Genomic DNA, 16,652 nt, shown 5'->3' on the forward strand with positions numbered 1-16,652 from the left:
TAATAGAAATATAGAAGAGTTTACCTCTCCACTCAGCAGATAATAGAAATATAGAAGAGTTTACCTCTCCACTCAGCAGATAATAATAGAAATATAGAAGAGTTTACCTCTCCACTCAGCAGATAATAATAGAAATATAGAAGAGTTTACCTCTCCACTCAGCAGATAATAGAAATATAGAAGAGTTTACCTCTCCACTCAGCAGATAATAATAGAAATATAGAAGAGTTTACCTCTCCGCTCAGCAGATAATAGAAATATAGAAGAGTTTACCTCTCCACTCAGCAGATAATAATAGAAATATAGAAGAGTTTACCTCTCCACTCAGCAGATAATAGAAATATAGAAGAGTTTACCTCTCCACTCAGCAGATAATAATAGAAATATAGAAGAGTTTACCTCTCCACTCAGCAGATAATAGAAATATAGAAGAGTTTACCTCTCCACTCAGCAGATAATAATAGAAATATAGAAGAGTTTACCTCTCCACTCAGCAGATAATAGAAATATAGAAGAGTTTACCTCTCCACTCAGCAGATAATAATAGAAATATAGAAGAGTTTACCTCTCCACTCAGCAGATAATAGAAATATACAAGAGTTTACCTCTCCACTCAGCAGATAATAATAGAAATATAGAAGAGTTTACCTCTCCACTCAGCAGATAATAATAGAAATATAGAATAGTTTACCTCTCCGCTCAGCAGATAATAGAAATATAGAAGAGTTTACCTCTCCACTCAGCAGATAATAATAGAAATATAGAAGAGTTTACCTCTCCACTCAGCAGATAATAGAAATATACAAGAGTTTACCTCTCCACTCAGCAGATAATAATAGAAATATAGAAGAGTTTACCTCTCCACTCAGCAGATAATAATAGAAATATAGAAGAGTTTACCTCTCCGCTCAGCAGATAATAATAGAAATATAGAAGAGTTTACCTCTCCACTCAGCAGATAATAATAGAAATATAGAAGAGTTTACCTCTCCACTCAGCAGATAATAATAGAAATATAGAAGAGTTTACCTCTCCACTCAGCAGATAATAATAGAAATATAGAAGAGTTTACCTCTCCACTCAGCAGATAATAGAAATATAGAAGAGTTTACCTCTCCACTCAGCAGATAATGATAGAAATATAGAAGAGTTTACCTCTCCGCTCAGCAGATAATAATAGAAATATGGAAGAGTTTACCTCTCCACTCAGTAGATAATAATAGAAATATAGAAGAGTTTACCTCTCCACTCAGCAGATAATAGAAATATAGAAGAGTTTACCTCTCCACTCAGCAGATAATAGAAATATAGAAGAGTTTACCTCTCCGCTCAGCAGATAATAATAGAAATATGGAAGAGTTTACCTCTCCACTCAGCAGATAATAATAGAAATATAGAAGAGTTTACCTCTCCACTCAGCAGATAATAATAGAAATATAGAAGAGTTTACCTCTCCACTCAGCAGATAATAGAAATATAGAAGAGTTTACCTCTCCACTCAGCAGATAATAGAAATATAGAAGAGTTTACCTCTCCGCTCAGCAGATAATAATAGAAATATGGAAGAGTTTACCTCTCCACTCAGCAGATAATAATAGAAATATAGAAGAGTTTACCTCTCCACTCAGCAGATAATAATAGAAATATAGAAGAGTTTACCTCTCCACTCAGCAGATAATAGAAATATAGAAGAGTTTACCTCTCCACTCAGCAGATAATAGAAATATAGAAGAGTTTATCTCTCCACTCAGCAGATAATAATAGAAATATAGAAGAGTTTACCTCTCCACTCAGCAGATAATAGAAATATAGAAGAGTTTATCTCTCCACTCAGCAGATAATAATAGAAATATAGAAGAGTTTACCTCTCCACTCATCAGATAATAGAAATATAGAAGAGTTTACCTCTCCACTCAGCAGATAATAATAGAAATATAGAAGAGTTTACCTCTCCACTCAGCAGATAATAGAAATATAGAAGAGTTTACCTCTCCACTCAGCAGATAATAGAAATATAGAAGAGTTTACCTCTCCACTCATCAGATAATAATAGAAATATAGAAGAGTTTACCTCTCCACTCAGCAGATAATAGAAATATAGAAGAGTTTACCTCTCCACTCAGCAGATAATAATAGAAATATAGAAGAGTTTACCTCTCCACTCAGCAGATAATAGAAATATAGAAGAGTTTACCTCTCCACTCAGCAGATAATAGAAATATAGAAGAGTTTACCTCTCCACTCTGCAGATAATAATAGAAATATAGAAGAGTTTACCTCTCCACTCAGCAGATAGTAGAAATATAGAAGAGTTTACCTCTCCACTCAGCAGATAATAATAGAAATATAGAAGAGTTTACCTCTCCACTCAGCAGATAATAGATATATAGAAGAGTTTACCTCTCCACTCAGCAGATAATAATAGAAATATGGAAGAGTTTACCTCTCCACTCAGCAGATAATAATAGAAATATAGAAGAGTTTACCTCTCCACTCTGCAGATAATAGAAATATAGAAGAGTTTACCTCTCCACTCAGCAGATAATAATAGAAATATAGAAGAGTTTACCTCTCCACTCAGCAGATAATAATAGAAATATAGAAGAGTTTACCTCTCCACTCAGCAGATAATAATAGAAATATAGAAGAGTTTACCTCTCCACTCAGCAGATAATAATAGAAATATAGAAGAGTTTACCTCTCCGCTCAGCAGATAATAATAGAAATATAGAAGAGTTTACCTCTCCACTCAGCAGATAATAATAGAAATATAGAAGAGTTTACCTCTCCACTCAGCAGATAATAGAAATATAGAAGAGTTTACCTCTCCACTCAGCAGATAGTAGAAATATAGAAGAGTTTACCTCTCCACTCAGCAGATAATAATAGAAATATAGAAGAGTTTACCTCTCCACTCAGCAGATAATAATAGAAATATAGAAGAGTTTACCTCTCCACTCAGCAGATAATAGAAATATAGAAGAGTTTACCTCTCCACTCAGCAGATAATAATAGAAATATAGAAGAGTTTACCTCTCCACTCAGCAGATAATAATAGAAATATAGAAGAGTTTACCTCTCCACTCAGCAGATAATAATAGAAATATAGAAGAGTTTACCTCTCCACTCAGCAGATAATAGAAATATAGAAGAGTTTACCTCTCCACTCAGCAGATAGTAGAAATATAGAAGAGTTTACCTCTCCACTCAGCAGATAGTAGAAATATAGAAGAGTTTACCTCTCCACTCAGCAGATAATAATAGAAATATAGAAGAGTTTACCTCTCCACTCAGCAGATAATAATAGAAATATAGAAGAGTTTACCTCTCCACTCAGCAGATAATAATAGAAATATAGAAGAGTTTACCTCTCCGCTCAGCAGATAATAATAGAAATATAGAAGAGTTTACCTCTCCACTCAGCAGATAATAGAAATATAGAAGAGTTTACCTCTCCACTCAGCAGATAATAGAAATATAGAAGAGTTTACCTCTCCACTCAGCAGATAATAATAGAAATATAGAAGAGTTTACCTCTCCACTCAGCAGATAATAATAGAAATATAGAAGAGTTTACCTCTCCGCTCAGCAGATAATAATAGAAATATAGAAGAGTTTACCTCTCCACTCAGCAGATAATAGAAATATAGAAGAGTTTACCTCTCCACTCAGCAGATAATAGAAATATAGAAGAGTTTACCTCTCCGCTCAGCAGATAATAGAAATATAGAAGAGTTTACCTCTCCACTCAGCAGATAATAGAAATATAGAAGAGTTTACCTCTCCACTCAGCAGATAATAATAGAAATATAGAAGAGTTTACCTCTCCACTCAGCAGATAATAATAGAAATATAGAAGAGTTTACCTCTCCACTCAGCAGATAATAATAGAAATATAGAAGAGTTTACCTCTCCGCTCAGCAGATAATAATAGAAATATAGAAGAGTTTACCTCTCCACTCAGCAGATAATAATAGAAATATAGAAGAGTTTACCTCTCCGCTCAGCAGATAATAATAGAAATATAGAAGAGTTTACCTCTCCACTCAGCAGATAGTAGAAATATAGAAGAGTTTACCTCTCCACTCAGCAGATAATAATAGAAATATAGAAGAGTTTACCTCTCCACTCAGCAGATAATAGATATATAGAAGAGTTTACCTCTCCACTCAGCAGATAATAATAGAAATATGGAAGAGTTTACCTCTCCACTCAGCAGATAATAATAGAAATATAGAAGAGTTTACCTCTCCACTCTGCAGATAATAGAAATATAGAAGAGTTTACCTCTCCACTCAGCAGATAATAATAGAAATATAGAAGAGTTTACCTCTCCACTCAGCAGATAATAATAGAAATATAGAAGAGTTTACCTCTCCGCTCAGCAGATAATAATAGAAATATAGAAGAGTTTACCTCTCCACTCAGCAGATAATAGAAATATAGAAGAGTTTACCTCTCCGCTCAGCAGATAATAATAGAAATATAGAAGAGTTTACCTCTCCACTCAGCAGATAATAGATATATAGAAGAGTTTACCTCTCCACTCAGCAGATAATAATAGAAATATAGAAGAGTTTACCTCTCCACTCAGCAGATAATAATAGAAATATAGAAGAGTTTACCTCTCCACTCAGCAGATAATAATAGAAATATAGAAGAGTTTACCTCTCCGCTCAGCAGATAATAATAGAAATATAGAAGAGTTTACCTCTCCACTCAGCAGATAATAATAGAAATATAGAAGAGTTTACCTCTCCACTCAGCAGATAATAATAGAAATATAGAAGAGTTTACCTCTCCGCTCAGCAGATAATAATAGAAATATAGAAGAGTTTACCTCTCCACTCAGCAGATAATAATAGAAATATGGAAGAGTTTACCTCTCCACTCAGCAGATAATAATAGAAATATAGAAGAGTTTACCTCTCCACTCAGCAGATAATAATAGAAATATGGAAGAGTTTACCTCTCCACTCAGCAGATAATAATAGAAATATAGAAGAGTTTACCTCTCCGCTCAGCAGATAATAATAGAAATATAGAAGAGTTTACCTCTCCACTCAGCAGATAATAATAGAAATATAGAAGAGTTTACCTCTCCACTCAGCAGATAATAGAAATATAGAAGAGTTTACCTCTCCGCTCATCAGATAATAATAGAAATATAGAAGAGTTTACCTCTCCACTCAGCAGATAATAATAGAAATATAGAAGAGTTTACCTCTCCGCTCAGCAGATAATAATAGAAATATAGAAGAGTTTACCTCTCCACTCAGCAGATAATAATAGAAATATAGAAGAGTTTACCTCTCCACTCAGCAGATAATAGAAATATAGAAGAGTTTACCTCTCCACTCAGCAGATAATAATAGAAATATAGAAGAGTTTACCTCTCCACTCAGCAGATAATAGAAATATAGAAGAGTTTACCTCTCCACTCAGCAGATAATAGAAATATAGAAGAGTTTACCTCTCCACTCAGCAGATAATATAAATATAGAAGAGTTTACCTCTCCGCTCAGCAGATAATAATAGAAATATAGAAGAGTTTACCTCTCCACTCAGCAGATAATAATAGAAATATAGAAGAGTTTACCTCTCCACTCAGCAGATAATAATAGAAATATAGAAGAGTTTACCTCTCCGCTCAGCAGATAATAATAGAAATATAGAAGAGTTTACCTCTCCACTCAGCAGATAATAGAAATATAGAAGAGTTTACCTCTCCACTCAGCAGATAATAATAGAAATATAGAAGAGTTTACCTCTCCACTCAGCAGATAATAGAAATATAGAAGAGTTTACCTCTCCACTCAGCAGATAATAGAAATATAGAAGAGTTTACCTCTCCACTCAGCAGATAATAGATATATAGAAGAGTTTACCTCTCCACTCAGCAGATAATAATAGAAATATGGAAGAGTTTACCTCTCCACTCAGCAGATAATAATAGAAATATAGAAGAGTTTACCTCTCCACTCTGCAGATAATAGAAATATAGAAGAGTTTACCTCTCCACTCAGCAGATAATAATAGAAATATAGAAGAGTTTACCTCTCCGCTCAGCAGATAATAATAGAAATATAGAAGAGTTTACCTCTCCGCTCAGCAGATAATAATAGAAATATGGAAGAGTTTACCTCTCCACTCAGCAGATAATAATAGAAATATAGAATAGTTTACCTCTCCACTCAGCAGATAATAATAGAAATATAGAAGAGTTTACCTCTCCGCTCAGCAGATAATAATAGAAATATAGAAGAGTTTACCTCTCCACTCAGCAGATAATAGAAATATAGAAGAGTTTACCTCTCCACTCAGCAGATAATAATAGAAATATAGAAGAGTTTACCTCTCCGCTCAGCAGATAATAATAGAAATATAGAAGAGTTTACCTCTCCACTCAGCAGATAATAGAAATATAGAAGAGTTTACCTCTCCACTCAGCAGATAATAATAGAAATATAGAAGAGTTTACCTCTCCACTCAGCAGATAATAGAAATATAGAAGAGTTTACCTCTCCACTCAGCAGATAGTAGAAATATAGAAGAGTTTACCTCTCCACTCAGCAGATAATAATAGAAATATAGAAGAGTTTACCTCTCCACTCAGCAGATAATAATAGAAATATAGAAGAGTTTACCTCTCCACTCAGCAGATAATAATAGAAATATAGAAGAGTTTACCTCTCCACTCAGCAGATAATAGAAATATAGAAGAGTTTACCTCTCCACTCAGCAGATAGTAGAAATATAGAAGAGTTTACCTCTCCACTCAGCAGATAATAATAGAAATATAGAAGAGTTTACCTCTCCACTCAGCAGATAATAATAGAAATATAGAAGAGTTTACCTCTCCACTCAGCAGATAATAATAGAAATATAGAAGAGTTTACCTCTCCACTCAGCAGATAATAATAGAAATATAGAAGAGTTTACCTCTCCACTCAGCAGATAATAATAGAAATATAGAAGAGTTTACCTCTCCACTCAGCAGATAATAATAGAAATATAGAAGAGTTTACCTCTCCGCTCAGCAGATAATAATAGAAATATAGAAGAGTTTACCTCTCCGCTCAGCAGATAATAGAAATATAGAAGAGTTTACCTCTCCACTCAGCAGATAGTGATAGAAATATAGAAGAGTTTACCTCTCCACTCAGCAGATAATAATAGAAATATAGAAGAGTTTACCTCTCCACTCAGCAGATAATAATAGAAATATAGAAGAGTTTACCTCTCCGCTCAGCAGATAATAATAGAAATATAGAAGAGTTTACCTCTCCACTCAGCAGAAAATAGAAATATAGAAGAGTTTACCTCTCCGCTCAGCAGATAATAGAAATATAGAAGAGTTTACCTCTCCACTCAGCAGATAATAGAAATATAGAAGAGTTTACCTCTCCACTCAGCAGATAATAGATATATAGAAGAGTTTACCTCTCCACTCAGCAGATAATAGAAATATAGAAGAGTTTACCTCTCCACTCAGCAGATAATAATAGAAATATAGAAGAGTTTACCTCTCCGCTCATCAGATAATAGAAATATAGAAGAGTTTACCTCTCCACTCAGCAGATAATAGAAATATAGAAGAGCAGTGGCGTAACTACCGCGGTCGCAGCGGTCGCCAGTGCGACCGGGCCCGGCAGGTCAGGGGCCCGGCAGGCAGGCTCGGACTGGCAGTGCCTCCCCCCGCTCCAGGGCCCCCCCCCCCGCCGCCGCCGCTGCCTTGAATACTCACCCTGCTCCAGCGATGGTCTCGGCGTCTGCACTGCAGCTCGTTCCTGCTTGAGCGGTCACGTGACACCGCTCATTAAGATCATGAATATGCGCATATTCATGATCTTAATGAACGGTGTCACATGACCGCTCAAGCAGGAAGAAGGTGCTGCGCCAGCGCCGCCGCCTGGAGTCAGGACAGAGCGCGAGGGATGTCGGCACGGCCGTGCAGTGGGAAGACAGGTGAGTATGAGGGCCGGGGGGACGGGGGATGAAGGAGGACATAAGCCGGCGCGCCGAGCAGGAGCGGAGAGATAAGCCTGCATACAGGGGGGAATATGAGCCATGCAGGGGGGAATATAAGCCATGCAGGGGGGGATATGAGCCATGCAGGGGGGAATATGAGCCATGCAGGGGGGAATATGAGCCATGCAGGGGGGAATATGAGCCATGCAGGGGGGGAATATAAGCCATGCATACAGGGGGGGGGGGAATATGAGCCATGCATACAGGGGGGAATATAAGCCATGCATACAGGGGGGGAATATGAGCTATGTATATGGGATAGGAGGGAGATGAGCCATGCATACAGGAGGGGGGTCATTATACAGTATGGAGCATCATGTGGGATCATTATACAGTATGGAGAACTGTGTGGCCGTTATACAGTATGGAGAACTGTGTGGCCATTATACAGTATGCAGCATCATGTGTGGTGGTCGTTATACAGTATTGAGCATCATGTGTGGCCATTATTCTATGGGGGTTACATTGAGTTGTATGGCAGGGCTGCAGGGGGGGGGCCCCATTTGGAAGTTCGCACCGGGGCCCCTAACTTTGTAGTTACGCCACTGTAGAAGAGTTTACCTCTCCGCTCAGCAGATAATAGAAATATAGAAGAGTTTACCTCTCCACTCAGCAGATAATAATAGAAATATAGAAGAGTTTACCTCTCCACTCAGCAGATAATAATAGAAATATAGAAGAGTTTACCTCTCCACTCAGCAGATAATAGAAATATAGAAGAGTTTACCTCTCCGCTCAGCAGATAATAGAAATATAGAAGAGTTTACCTCTCCACTCAGCAGATAATAGAAATATAGAAGAGTTTACCTCTCCGCTCAGCAGATAATAATAGAAATATAGAAGAGTTTACCTCTCCACTCAGCAGATAATAATAGAAATATAGAAGAGTTTACCTCTCCGCTCAGCAGATAATAGAAATATAGAAGAGTTTACCTCTCCACTCAGCAGATAATAATAGAAATATAGAAGAGTTTACCTCTCCGCTCAGCAGATAATAGAAATATAGAAGAGTTTACCTCTCCACTCAGCAGATAATAATAGAAATATAGAAGAGTTTACCTCTCCACTCAGCAGATAATAATAGAAATATAGAAGAGTTTACCTCTCCGCTCAGCAGATAATAATAGAAACATAGAAGAGTTTACCTCTCCACTCAGCAGATAATAAGAAATATAGAAGAGTTTACCTCTCCACTCAGCAGATAATAATAGAAATATAGAAGAGTTTACCTCTCCACTCAGCAGATAATAATATAAATATAGAAGAGTTTACCTCTCCACTCAGCAGATAATAATAGAAATATAGAAGAGTTTACCTCTCCGCTCAGCAGATAATAATAGAAATATAGAAGAGTTTACCTCTCCACTCAGCAGATAATAATAGAAATATAGAAGAGTTTACCTCTCCACTCAGCAGATAATGATATAAATATAGAAGAGTTTACCTCTCCACTCAGCAGATAATAATAGAAATATAGAAGAGTTTACCTCTCCACTCAGCAGATAATAATATAAATATAGAAGAGTTTACCTCTCCACTCAGCAGATAATAATAGAAATATAGAAGAGTTTACCTCTCCACTCAGCAGATAATAAGAAATATAGAAGAGTTTACCTCTCCACTCAGCAGATAATAATAGAAATATAGAAGAGTTTACCTCTCCACTCAGCAGATAATAATATAAATATAGAAGAGTTTACCTCTCCACTCAGCAGATAATAATAGAAATATAGAAGAGTTTACCTCTCCGCTCAGCAGATAATAATAGAAATATAGAAGAGTTTACCTCTCCGCTCAGCAGATAATAATAGAAATATAGAAGAGTTTACCTCTCCGCTCAGCAGATAATAGAAATATAGAAGAGTTTACCTCTCCACTCAGCAGATAATAATAGAAATATAGAAGAGTTTACCTCTCCACTCAGCAGATAATAGAAATATAGAAGAGTTTACCTCTCCGCTCAGCAGATAATAGAAATATAGAAGAGTTTACCTCTCCACTCAGCAGATAATAATAGAAATATAGAAGAGTTTACCTCTCCACTCAGCAGATAATAATAGAAATATAGAAGAGTTTACCTCTCCACTCAGCAGATAATAGAAATATAGAAGAGTTTACCTCTCCGCTCAGCAGATAATAATAGAAATATAGAAGAGTTTACCTCTCCGCTCAGCAGGGAGATGATCTCTAAGGTGAAGTCTATGATTCTTCTGGAAATATTGTTCTCGTCTTCGTCCATGTCTGGTTCGTCATTCGGGGATAAATCTTGGTGGTGTGAATGGATCTGGTTCTTCGGTGTCTTTATGACAGGAGGCTTTAAATCATACAAGGACATCGTCAGTCACATACAGATCTGATCTCATTGCACAGTGACATTTACAGATTATTATTAGGTATTTTACACCTGTCCATCAGGTGAGACTTTCCCGGTTAGGACCGGGCTTGTGCTTTCCACCATGCTATAAAGACATCTGAAGCCTCGGTTCCTTATGGCCTTCATGAATATAGGAGGTCCGTGTAGAAGTTTAGGGGTCTCTAATATGATGGCACATAGCAGAATCCGCACCTGTAGAACTAGTAAAGTCTCTCCCTGTATCTGCGCGGCTCCGTCACATCCCTCAGTCTTTACCTCTAGAGAACCTGTCCACTTGGAGAACGCTATTTCTACCATTTCAGGAGTGATCTGTGGGTGAATAAGGAGACATTGCTGCTTGGTTGTTTTACTGAAAGGAAATGAAGCTATTTCTTCCCCTGAGATTTCGAGCCCTCAGTCCCAGGTACGTGCACGGAGCGGCTTCACTCACCGCTCACTATACCGAGCACTGGCTGGAAACATGCCCGGCACACAGCCGGCTCTATACCGCGTCTGTACAGACACCACCAGTCTCTGAACCTCCAGGGATGATGCAGATATAAGGGAAAGCACATCCATCATTTAGAACCCAAGTCCAACCTTATGAAGTCTTCTGTCAGGGTCCTTTTATACAGGAACCGAGACTCAGCGCTTCTTCTCCTCCAATAGGATGAGATCTCTCCCCCCTCGGTGATAGGTCCGTTCTTCTGGCGCCTTCCCGATTTGGGACAAAAAAAATCAAATTTCCCGATGCATAGCACGGTGGAACGCAGGGTGAAAGTGATGTTGAGCCTTCTCTCCCGGCGGTGTACGTCACTTCTTGTGTATGCTCAGGACTGCCAGAGAGTGCGGAAGCCATTGCTGGCATGCAGCCGCGAGCGGGAGAGAGCAACGAGGCTGGGGGGCTACGAGAGGCCCCCAGCCACATTTTCCCCATCCAGCATTGCCAGCATTGCTGGAGGATGGTGCGGTCCCGCCACAGCAGGAGCAGCTGATGGACGAAGGTACGGGACGATCGACCCAGGCTGCCCGGCTTAAAGGTATACCCCAGAGAGTGTCGCCGGCCCACCATCAGGACACGCAAAAAAAACCTCTTCACCTCTTAGGGACAGGAAAACACTGGGGATTGAGGGAAGGGGAGGGCTATTTAAACCTCTTGTTTCCTGTCCCTAATTAGGATGGGGAGGCAACCTACTGTGTGCTGTCATGGAGGAGATTAGAGAAAACAAGGATTCTTGGTGGAGCAACACCTTCTCATTCTTTAATCCCACCAATTTGTTCAAGGGTATAGGTGGGTGGCTGATGGGCATTCTGCAAGGCATCTGTTACACTAGTCACAACTCACGGACAGGCCGAGAGACAGAGAAGTCAGATGTTCCGGGGTCAGTACCAAGAGAGCACGTAGTAAACTAAGGCGTAAGTCAGGTCTCAGTCCAGGGTCAGAATACCAGAGAAATTGTGGATCTGCAAAGGGGCAATAAACGGGTAGTCAGAACACGGTCCAAAGATCAGGCAGCAGTAGATCAGAACTCACAGCACAGGAATCAGGCAAACAGACAGCAGAGAACATAAGCTTTGGACTGGCGGTGATCTGGGTCAGACAGCTCATCTAAATAGCAGGGCAACTACCAAGAACAGGGAGCACCCGGACAAATCTCAGGTAGGTCAACTGATCTGTCAATCAAAGCACTGATAGCTCAGCACAGGATAGGACGACAGAGCTGTCCATCACTGAGTCCCAGACACTGAGCAGAGGAATCGTGACAGTACTGCTCCTCTGTAAAGGAAGGCCACCAGGTCCCCAGGACACCTACGAAGAAAAGCTCCTACCAAATAATCAGCCTTCACCAACCCAGGATCTCTTCTCGGGTCCGTATTCATTCCAATGAAAAAGATATTGGAGGGAATTTCGGACCCTTCGAGAATCCACGAGCCTCTGCACCTCGTACTCCAAACCTCCATCAACAGAGACTGGAGGAAGAGGGGAAGAGACAGACAACCCAGAAGGAACAAACTTCTTTAACAGAGATCTGTGACCACATTGGGGACATGAAGGGACTGCGGAAGATTTAATGTAAAGGCAACTGGATTTACATCCTCCAGAATCTCATACGGACCAATGAATTTGGACCCAACTTTGCCAAAGGTACTTATAGCATAATATTCTTGGACGAAAACTAAACTTTATCACCAACTTTGAAAGTGGTACCCGCCGAATGTTTCCTATCGTACTTACGTTTTTTACTAAACTGAGCCACCCCAATATTCCTCTGAACCTCTCTCCAAACATGCCCAAGTTTCTGAATGGTCACCTCCACTCCAGGGTATCCAGAACTCACCCTAGAGAATTCACCAAAATGAGGATGAAAATCATAATTACAAAAGAAAGGAGAGGTTCCAGTGGACTGATTGACCCGACTGTTAAAAGGTGAACTGTTGTGAATTCTGCTCTTGGGTTCCCTCCAGTGGTTGTAGGTGGGAATGCAGTTGTCTCTGAGTCGCAGTCCTGGCCAGGTGTATCTGCTGATTACAATTCTGACTGGGATATTTAGGTGTGCAGGATTCATTAGCCCTTGCCAGTTGTCAATGTTCATTGTGAAGTGTTGGATCACTTTCTGGCTTCTCCTGCTTGCTGCCAAATTCAGCAAAGATAAGTGTTTGGTTTTTGCGTCTGTGGCACACTGCTGTGTGCTTGTTTTTTGTTTATATTCCTGCTCTGATTGTAGGATTCGCTGGAGTTGCAGATTTACGCTCCTACATCTTTAGTTAGATGTTGGAAGTTTTTGTATATTCTGCTGTGGATATTTTTCAAGGGTTTTAATACTGACCGCACAGAACTCTGTCCTATCCTGTCCTATTTAGCTAGAGTGGCCTCCTGTGCTAAATCCTGTTTTTCTGCCTGTGTATGTTTTTTCCTCTCCGACTCACCGCCAATATTTGTGGGGGGCTGTCTATCCTTTGGGGATCTGCTCTGAGGCAAGATAGTATTCCTATTTCCATCCGGCTGTGACGAGGTGTCTAGGTATGTTAGGTACACTCCACGGCTACTTCTAGTTGCGGTGTTAAGTTCAGGATTGCGGTCAGTATAGTGGCCACCTTCTCCAGTGAAAGTTCTCATGCTGCTCCAAGGTCACCGGATCATAACAGTGAACTCAGCAAGAGGCAAAAATGAGGACCAATCCTCTGCTGAGCCTCCTATACCTTCTATACATAGAACAACTCGGCACATAGAGCGACAACCCTGGCACACGCTGCAAACACGTTTCCTGCAGCGGTGCTCCAGGTGCGCCGAACGTCTGTGGAGAAAATCTAATCTACCCAAAGATTTCATCCATTATAAGTTTATGCCTACAACATACAACTCTGCCCTTCACCTCTCCAAACAAACCTATTTCAACACCCTCATCACCTCACTGTCCAATAACCCTAAACGTCTCTTTGACACTTTTCATTTCTTACTCAACCCAAGAGTGCAGGCCCCAACCACGGATCTCCGCGCTGACGATCTGGCCAATTATTTGAAAGAAAAAATTGACCACATCCGACAGGAAATTATCTCCGAATCCCCTCATACCGTTCACTGTCCTCCCTCCCCCACTGCATCTAGTTCACTCTCTGATTTTGAACCAATCACAGAAGAAGTAATCGGGCTTCTTGCATCTTCTCGCCCTACCACTTGCACCAGTGACCCCATTCCGACACATCTCCTCCAGTCCCTTTCCCCGGCTGTCACCTCTCACCTAACAAAAATATTCAACCTCTCTCTCTCTATTCTGGTATCTTTTCCTCCTCATTTAAGCATGCCATCATACATCCATTACTTTAAAAAAATCCCTCAACCAAAACCGTGCTCCAACTACAGACCTGTCTCTAATCTTCCCTTCATCTCTAAACTCCTCGAACGCCTGGTCCACTCCAGTCTTACCCACTATCTCTCACATAACTCTCTTCTAGACCCTCTTCAATCTGGTTTCCGCTCTTTACACTCTACTGAAACTGCCCTCACTAAAGTCTCTAATGACCTACTAACAGCTAAATCTAATGGTCACTACTCCATGCTAATTCTCTTGGATCTCTCTGCAGCATTCGATACTGTGGATTATCAGCTCCTCCTCACTATGCTCCGCTCCATCGGCCTCAAGGACACCGTTCTCTCCTGGTTCTCCTATCTCTCTGACCGATCCTTCACTGTATCTTTTGCTGGTTCCTCCTCCTCTCACCTTCCCCTTACTGTTGGGGTTCCTCAAGGATCAGTCCTAGGCCCCCTCCTCTTCCCTTTGTATACTGCACCTATTATTATTTATTTATATAGCACCATTAATTCCATGGTGCTGTACATGAGAAGGGGTTACATACAGAGTTATAGATATCGTTTACAGTAAGCAAGTTTACAGTGACAGACTGGTACAGAGGGGAGAGGACCCTGTCCTTGCGGGCTTACATTCTATGGGATAGTGGGGAAGAAGCAGAAGGTAGGGGCGAGGCGGCGGCTCTGGCGATGGTGAGGTGGCAGAATGGTTATTGCAGGCTGTAGGCTTTCTTGAAGAGATGGGTTTTCAGGTTCCGTCTGAAGGAGCCGAGAGTGGTGGATAGTCGGACGTGTTGAGGCGTGGAATTCCAGAGGATGGGGGATATTCGGGAGAAATCTTGGAGGCGGTTGTGTGAGGAACGAATAAGTGTGGAGGAGAGTAGGAGGTCTTGGGAGGATCGAAGATTACGTGAGGGAAGATATTGGGAGATTAGTTCAGAGATATAGGGAGGGGACAGGTTGTGGATGGCTTTGTAGATCAGTGTTAGTAGTTTGAACTGGATTCGTTGGGGAATGGGGAGCCAGTGGAGGGATTTGCAGAGGGGTGAAGCAGGGGAGTAGAGAGGAGAGAGGTGGATTAGCCGGGCAGCAGAGTTGAGGACAGACTGGAGTGGTGAAAGAGAGTTAGCGGGGAGGCCACAGAGGAGGGTGTTGCAGTAATCGAGGCGGGAGATGATGAGGGCATGCACAAGAGTTTTGGTAGATTGTGGGCTGAAGAAGGAACGGATTCTGGCAATATTTTTGAGTTGGAGGCGACAGGAGGTGGCAAGTGTTTGGACGTGTGGTTTGAAGGACAGGGCAGAGTTGAGAGTTACCCCGAGGCACCGAGTAACCTATTGGACAATCAGTAAATTTGGTTTCCAGTACCATCTCTATGCTGATGTCACGCCGACCTTTTTAGAAAATTCCAGTGATTGTCTTACCGCTGTCTCTAACATCATGTCCTCCCTCTATCTGAAACTGAACCTGTCAAAAACTGAACTCCTCGTGTTTTCTCCCTCTACTAACCTACCTTTGCCTGACATTGCCATCTCCATGTGCGGGTCCACAATTACTACCCAGCATCATGCCCGCTGTCTGGGGATCGCTCTTTATTCAGATTTTTCATTCACCCCTGTGAGGCTGTAGGACATTATTGCAAGAGAGCTTGGCTGAGTAGATTACACAAGAAGGAAAACACACAGCAAGTCAGCAGGATCTAGGAGCAACATGGCAGATGTGACAACCTACATGGTGAGCTGCAGCATGTGCTACATGTTCACAGATCGACCAGAAGAAGAATCCAATTTCACCTGTCAGAAGTGTAGACTAGTGGCCCTTTTAGAAGAAAAGGTGCGGGGTCTGGAAGAAAGAATAGCAACTTTGAAACTCATCAAAGAGAATGAAGACTTTCTAGACAGAACAGAAGCATCTCTACTGGTCACAGAAGGTGCAAAAAGTGTCAGAGAACCTCCAAAAGCAGATGAGTGGAAGCATGTGACCAAAAGAAGCAAGAAGACCATGGAGAAATCACCAACCACACAACTGAAGAACCGATATCAAATCTTTGTAGAGGATGAAGATGGCACACCTAAGAATGAAGCAATACCAGCAAGCAAAAAAGAAAAGGGCACACAGCAACAAGTGACAGCAAAAAGTACAGCCAAGAAGCAACGAAGAGTGGTGGTGGTGGGAGACTCACTACTGAGAGGCACAGAAGCAGCCATCTGCAGACCGGACATAACTGCAAGAGAAGTATGCTGCCTTCCAGGTGCGATGATCAAGGATGTGACCGATAGGATACCAAAGCTCTTCAGCTCCAAGGACGTCCACCCATTTCTTCTGATACATGTTGGCACCAATGACACAGCAAGGAAGAACCTACCGACAATCTGCAAGGACTTTGAAGAGTTGGGGAAGAAAGTAAAGGAACTGGATGCACAGGTAGTTTTTTCTTCTATCCTTCCAGTAGATGGGCAT

General features: G+C 40.7%; 1 protein-coding gene across 2 annotated transcripts in view; it reads right to left on the reverse strand.

Moving 5' to 3' along the window:
• LOC138638932 (zinc finger protein 665-like) overlaps nt 1–16,652 on the reverse strand; it is a 63,270-nt gene that overhangs the window by 37,689 nt on the left and 8,929 nt on the right. For both annotated transcript variants that reach the window (XM_069728685.1, XM_069728686.1), the window contains exon 2: nt 10,193–10,345. In XM_069728685.1, the coding sequence (XP_069584786.1) occupies nt 10,193–10,345 (153 nt within the window). The remainder of the gene's footprint in view (nt 1–10,192; nt 10,346–16,652) is intronic.

This window comes from Ranitomeya imitator, chromosome 5 (assembly GCF_032444005.1).
Source record: "Ranitomeya imitator isolate aRanImi1 chromosome 5, aRanImi1.pri, whole genome shotgun sequence".
Classification (NCBI taxonomy): Eukaryota; Metazoa; Chordata; class Amphibia; order Anura; family Dendrobatidae; genus Ranitomeya; species Ranitomeya imitator.